This window comes from Aotus nancymaae, unplaced genomic scaffold (assembly GCF_030222135.1).
Source record: "Aotus nancymaae isolate 86718 unplaced genomic scaffold, 86718_ANA_hifiasm-v0.15.2.pri h1tg000002l, whole genome shotgun sequence".
In the NCBI taxonomy this organism is placed as follows: domain Eukaryota; kingdom Metazoa; phylum Chordata; class Mammalia; order Primates; family Aotidae; genus Aotus; species Aotus nancymaae.
Genome location: NW_026988413.1, coordinates 42,005,001 through 42,012,500, shown reverse-complemented (window position 1 = coordinate 42,012,500; position 7,500 = coordinate 42,005,001). Strand labels below are relative to the sequence as shown.

The window sequence follows — 7,500 nt, the reverse complement described above, 5'->3', positions numbered from 1 at the left end:
CCACTAGAGTACAAGAGTTATCATTATTTAAATTCTAGTTTCTTTCAGAAGTTTTAAATCACAGTCAAGTTTTCAAAATCAGAATTTAGCTAATATTTTGAGGTAAACGTATATGGTTTCTTGTTACATATGTTTTCTTAATATTTAACACTTTTTTGTGTGTATCTGCATAGAAATATTTAATGTTTGATACTGATGATTGATAAATGATTAAGGAAGCATTTAAGAATATTTGTTTTTAATTTGATGGTTTACATTTCTTAAAGTGTCATATTCAGAACTCTTAGAATTTAATGCATGTATTTGATTAAATAAATTGGACACTGGAATGAATCAGATAGTAGACATAAAGTGTCTTTCAGGGTCACTAATAATTTTGTTTAAGAAAAGTTGATGAACTAAATTGTTGGAAATGTTTTACATGTACTGTTATTTACTCTTAGTTTTCTGGGAAGTCATTTTTTTTCATCCATTTGTTTTGAGTAAATAGTAAGACTCCTCCACCAAAATGAGAATTAATATTAAGGCATTAGGATTATAAGACAGAGTGTCTGATTGTGTAGATTGCAGAGTGTGGTTCAAAGTAGAGGCTATTTTTATCTTCTTTACAATCCTTGACATATATAGACAGATCGATCTATCTTTCTCTCTATAAATATATATATAATACACATCTTCATATGCACACATATATACATGGGAATGTGGAGTGGAAAAGAGGTAGGGAGCATAAGAAACAGGGAGGGAGAAGAGATGAGACAGAAGACCATAGAGAAAAGTTGAGTAAGCAACAAGGACCAATAGTGTCCCTGGTGGTGGCTGAGATAACACAATTAACTGTACTTGCCCAGGTCAAGTTTCAAACTTTTGAACATTGCAGCGAATGTGGATTAGGATACGCGCAGGTTTTTGTTATCACTCTGGCATGTAACTATCTCACATGATACAGTTTTATACCAATAGAACCTATAACTCTGTGAGGAAGAAATAAAAACAACAAGTCTAGCATTCAGTACTACCCTATCATAAAGTAAGGAGGTCTAATTGAGCTATGTCTTTATATCCTGCTATTTGTACAAATAAAAGACTACATCTTGATGCAAAATAAACACAAAAGCACTGTTGTGACTATAACAGGGAGTCATATACTAATTTATATAATAAGTGGTTGTGCACGCTTTATTCAAGATTATGGCTGCAAGAAATGGCATGAATTGCTGGGTGTGTTTAATGCTGGATTATAGCAATTTGAAACATGTCAAACACATGGCTAATGCCTCATGCTTCACTCATTCTTGCGTAAACCTGCATAGCCACCATCCATTATACCCTTGGTAACAACACAATTCTGCAAGTAAATATTGTTACACTAAGTAACCTTTCAATTCAAGTTGTTTAGGAAGAGAAAATGCAATCTTGTGCAGTCAGTTCCAGTGTCAGTTTAATGTTTCAAAAGGGAAGTGGTGTAGAGAATAAGTATCTGTATAGTGACTTGCTTAAAAAAGAAGAAAGAAAAAGGAAGGGAAAGAAAACTTAATGCAGGGGAGAAAAGTAGAACTGTATTGTTTGAGTGCAAGATCTGAAGACTTATTTTCTGATGTGGCTGAAAAGTTGTATACGATGAAAGACCTAAAGGTTTAACTTACAGTTCAGACAAACATTAAAACAGGGACTCCCAGATTCATCTTCCCCTTTAATGATCTGGAATTTATTTTCACTGATTTTTGTAAAATGTTTGTGATGGGATTGAGAAGAATGAATAATTTAGTTCGGTATGTTTGGGATCACAAGCACATCCACTCTGAAGGAATATGCTGAATTTCTTATTATTTAAAATATACTTAAAAGGTAAACAGGACTTCACACTGTACTGGAAATATTTCCTATAGTGGAAAATAAGTGGAAGTGTTACCAAGAAAAACTTAGTAAATGCTAGAAATAATCTACATTGTCCTTGAAAAATTCTTCCTTTATAGTGGACATCCAAGCTTTTTTCTTTAAGTGAAATGTACAGTATAATCATCTAATTACAAAATCACCCTTCTTTTTTCATATAACTGCTGGATCAGATACTCCTTTTTTGTAGAGCAAAAAGTGCTATCACTGCTATAGTTTTCTTAAGCATTAAACTCTTAGATGATTGAACTTAAAATGTAAATCACAATTTATACTGTAGGGTTTTATAAAGTCAAAAATTCCACAAGGGATAATAATAAAATCCTTTAGTTAACAGGAATTATAAGTTTTGTAGGTCTTTCTTCGTAATTGTAATAAAGATTTAGACACATGCCTCTTTGCTTGTTGATTATTCTTAATTATTTGATGGCCTTGATTATAACACAGTAATACATGTAAAATTATTTAATTCATCCAATTGGTCCTCAGATTTACTCCCCAAAGGTTAGTAGTAAATGCTGCACCTGTCTGCTACATTTGAAAATATAGTGCTTTATTTTTATTCCTTGTGTTGCTAACTCTTTCCAGAAGCAATAAATATTTCAAATAATTTAGGTGATGAAATAAAAGCACACATATATACATGTATTCCAGATATGTTGTCAAAAGTAAAATTTAAATGCAATATGTAGAAGTTATGCCTATCTGTTTCTACAGTTCTAGAGGATTGAAATTATAATTTTCATATAACTAGTAAAGGCAATCAGACCTTTTCTCTGAATATTTTAAACATTGTGCATGTAAAATTTATGCCTAATTTGAATACTTATTAGCTGCCTAATCTCAGAAAAGACTGTTAGCTTTGTTTTTTTCTTATAAAATCCATCACTGTGTATCAGTTTTAATTTATATGATTTTTTTCTTTGTTAATGTTCAGTAAGATGTTTAGCAAAATCTATATAGTTTATAAACACATTTGGCTCAAAAGTTGTTTACTGTAATTACAGCAATTACTTTCTTTATAATCATGTTTTCCATTGTATTTTTTAAATTGTCAAAACAACTTCAAGTTGTATATGTAGTTTTTGTTACACTAACTTGCTTTGCTAGTCCAGCTATTGACGTTTTTTCCTAAATCAGTATGTCTTTTTTTTTCCAATGGATTTCTTAAGAGTAGGAGAAATAATTTAACAATTTAGGCTTTGATGAAAATATCTGTTAAAACTATTATAAACATTAATTTTAACAATTTTAATATTGGCATTCTAAAATGTCTTTTGGCTGTGTCTGTGATTGTTTTTGTATCTAGTGTTTATTTGTGTGCATCACATTTTAAAAGATAACTGGAGTAAACATTTATCCATGATAGGAAGAGAGAGTAAGCTTGCATTTGCTTTATAATAAATGGATTTCAAAATTTTAAATGGACAAAGTGTTAAAATATGATCGTTTAAAATATTGAAATCATATAAAAAATTAGAATGAGTGATAAGTTTAATGTCCTTTACTTTAGGTTAAGTCCACTGTCTAGCTGGTATTACTGTTAAAGTCACAGCACAGCCAGGTTGTTTCTGAAATTCTGTCCGTAGAAGTAAAACAGAGAAGTGCATCCATTAGGTTATGGCATAGGATTCAGAGGTCTTTGAGAGCCAAAACTGATCATTCTAAACCACAGATTCAGGATGTACTGTGAAATTCTGGTTTGTAAGAGCACATTGGTTCTTTATTTACTGCAAGGATTTCCACTGATCTTGGCAGGACATCTCATTGCTATCCTGAAAGTACAGTATATTTATGCAGTGAAAATGATAAAACATTTATTACTGTAGAGAAGGTAATATGCATAATTTATGCTGTTTTTAGCACAATCATTAGTGATATTCTTGATAGATTTTATTTCCAGCTTTCATATCTTATACATGCCTGGAAAATTAATTTTATATCTTTCATTTATTTGCCTATGTTAAAATTGAGTTTTAAGTCATCTTCAAGTGAACAGTTTGATTGCTGCTCATGCATAAGCTTAATTACTTCCCAGGAAGGACAGTATTAAATGTTTTAAATGTCAGAAAAATAAATGAATATGAGCTGTTTGATTAAAAAAATAGGCAATATCTGACGTGTTTGCAGCAGGAGCTTTTTCTTAAAATGCCTCCAAGGCAAAATTTTATTTAGTCACAAAAAAAGAAACCCATTATACTATTTATCATTGGTTGATACCATATGATTTGTAACACCCTTACAAAATTTTAATTTTGTATGATTAGCTGTGCATCATTAAACAACAGCCTTGCATAAGATGTGCTGTAAAATTTTGACAGAATCAAGATAGTGAATATTTAAAATAAGGCTGTATAGTCATCCATGGTTGTCAAAGGTAGATAATAGGAAACAGAACAGAGGGTGCAATCGTGCCTTCTTTTAAGCTGGTTTTATAGGTAGTTTTTAAAATGTGGTCATTCATAAATGCTATTGACCATGCTATATGCATGGTATGTTACTTTGGCTGTTAAATGTAACCACACAAAAATTTCTTATAGAAACCATAATTTCAATGATTAGCATCTGGATGAAAGCTGAATTTGTATTGCTTTCCTTGGTAAATGACTATTCAAGGCTCCCCCCCCGCCCCAGTCCCCTTCTAAAGATGCTGTCTCTGTAATTGGCAGAGAGGGACATCTTGATAATGGAAGTGTGAAGGTGTAACGTGTGTTAATTGATACTTCTTAATCACTTTTAGGTATTAAGTCATGATGCAGGAATCTGCGACAGAGACAATAAGCAACAGTTCAATGAATCAAAATGGAATGAGCACTCTAAGCAGCCAATTAGATGCTGGCAGCAGAGATGGAAGATCAAGTGGTGACACCAGCTCTGAAGTAAGCACAGTAGAACTGCTGCATCTGCAACAACAGCAGGTAAGTTTTGTTTTCCTCAGTGCTTCCTTAAAACAAATAAGCTTGTTTTTTTGAATATGAAAAATGTATTCATAGCAAATTGAGCATGTTGTGTTAAGCTAAAAGATGCTAAGAATTTATTGTTATTTGGAACATGATTGAAGGATGAGTAAAGCTAAGATTTTCATATTAGTTACGTCATACCAGTACCAGAGTACCCTTCAGGTGTCAGGATATTAATTAAACTCATAGGATGATTTTTGGAAGATCTGTAAAGCTTTGTAACAAATATTTTATAGCTTATAGTTTACTATCTTACATTGTGCTGCAGAACGTGATACTTAGTTTTCCACCAGAGGGCCACATTACTTGATACTTGCTTATACAATGAATTTCTTCAAGTCTGAGCTAAGGTGAAAAGGACCACAAGGACTTTTCACAAGACAGATGCCTGCCTGTGATAGCTGAAAATATTAGCTACTAATTAGTTGAAATCTTCTGAGAGATTGTAAATCATGTAAACACTACGATCTGTTGCTTTTCTTGAAATTCATTCCAAGATACTTTGAATATAGATCTTTCAATAACATTAAAGAGCACTTTTTTGTGTTCTCCTAGTGTCTCATAAAATACAATATTCTCTTTCTATCTGGAAAAGTAAAAAACTACAAAATAAAGATACACTTTTAAGTAGTCTGTTATTCATTTTATAAGATAGAATCATTTTTGCTGATTTTGTAAAAAAAAAAAAAACAACTTTTCAACCAAAAAACAGCCACTTCATTCTTCACTGACTCAAGTCTGTAGAAACAGTGACAGAGAAAAGGAAGCTTTGTAAGCATATACTTATATTAGGCCAGAATGAGTACACTTGTTTGAAAAGAAGTTTATATTTGTTTTAAAATAAACATTGTTTCTTTGGAACTCTGGATTTCACTCAAACTAAACACCTAAAAATCATTAAATTACATCCATTAAAATAATGGATTATTACTGCAACTGTTTCAAATTATGTGAAATAATTCACATTTTAAGGTGGTATATAATAAGAAAGTAAGCATCTCAAAAGTTAAAGCAAATGCCCACACTAGAGTAAAATTTAATAGAAACATTATTTTAAACAATACAGCATTTAAAAAGTTATGTGGATTGAATAATGTCTTAACCTTTAGGCACTGTTTTCAAGAATAATCTTTTATAAGAGCTACATATACTTTTGAATGGTTTATCTATTATTTTAGAATTGTCATTTTCTTCGCAGACAATAACTATTAGGAAAACAATTTATATTTTGTTTTAACAATCATAGGAATTAAATGCCTACCACAGTCCCAGGATTAGTTTATTTTACAGATAACTTTAATAAATGCAGTTTTCAGGATAGCCCTTTTCTGCCTTTAGTGTATTTGCAGGAAATATCGCACCAGTGGAATGCTACAATATTTCTACTAACTCCCCTAAGTAAGAGTTCTAAACATTTTTAGCCAGATTCAATTTTGCCTGAAAATCCAGTGGATTGCATGTATAAAGGCAAGTAAAAATAATAATTGAAAATGAACATTGCAGTTGCATATCAATAGACGATAGGTTATGAAAAATGCCAAGAAATGTTTATTTTCATAGCTCCAATTAGATCTTAAATAAACAAAAAATGAGTAAAATCATAGCTATAGATTTTAGTACTCTGGAGGCATTTTGATTAGGTCTGTAAGGTATGTTTATAACCTGAGTTTGAAGTTTACTTTTTTCTATGCAGTTCATTATGTAAACCATAAACAAGAATAAATATGAAAGTTATGACCTTCAGATGACTTAGAAACTTTAGTCATGTATTGTATGTCTCTAGAGTGCCTCCTAAAAGTGATTTAACACAATGGGTATAGTGGGGGCCTACATAGCTACTTTAGGAAGTATCTACAGAAATATGTGTAGTAATTTATTAACTAAACATGTAAAAACCTTTGTAAATGCCCCTTCCCTTGGTTATGTATTAACTATATTGGTATGGTTAGATACCTAAGGTTATTGAATTTTTTGTTCTTTCATGAATGTATTTTAGAATGGGCCTTTAAGTTCATTAAGGGTTAACATATCTTTTCAATAAAATTGATGTAGTTTTTTTTAATTCCAACATTTGCTATATTTCAAAACTAAAAACCATAAAAGATATTTATTAAAACATATTTCACAAGAAGTGAAAAATGAAATAATTATATAAATTTACCTCTGCGTGTTGTTATTTAGATGTAAAGTTTTGCACAAAGAGTTAAATTACTTCTTGTACATATAATGGGCTAATAATTGTTGGCCAAGATCTCTTGTTTAGAAATATGATTTAAGAGGCAGTGAGTGACGTAAACAAAGTAAAATTTTGTTTGCCATGAACTTCTGGTAAAAATGGTCTGTTTTAAGAACATAATGTTTATCTTAATTTTTATGGCTTTTGTATTTATAGAGGTAAGTAGTTTGACTTAAAGTAGACATGTATTTAGCATGAAGGGTTGTATTTAGCATGTTTAGAATGCATTGCAACAACTACTTAATGATAAATGGATTGGTGAAGTTAAAAATGATTGATAAACTATAGCATTTATTCCTACCATTTAATTCATTAATATTGGAATATTTCTGAAAGCTAGAACATCTTTAAATTTTAAAGTTTGTAATATAAAAGTATTCTCTACTATCTTAAATTTACTGAAAAATC

General features: G+C 30.7%; 1 protein-coding gene across 11 annotated transcripts in view; it reads left to right on the top strand.

Moving 5' to 3' along the window:
- Positions 1-7,500, top strand: part of FOXP2 (forkhead box P2) — a 583,344-nt gene that overhangs the window by 315,778 nt on the left and 260,066 nt on the right. For all 11 annotated transcript variants that reach the window (XM_064374262.1, XM_064374250.1, XM_064374240.1 and 8 more), the window contains one exon: positions 4,637-4,814. In XM_064374262.1, the coding sequence (XP_064230332.1) occupies positions 4,647-4,814 (168 nt within the window). In that variant the 5' untranslated portion in view covers positions 4,637-4,646. The remainder of the gene's footprint in view (positions 1-4,636; positions 4,815-7,500) is intronic.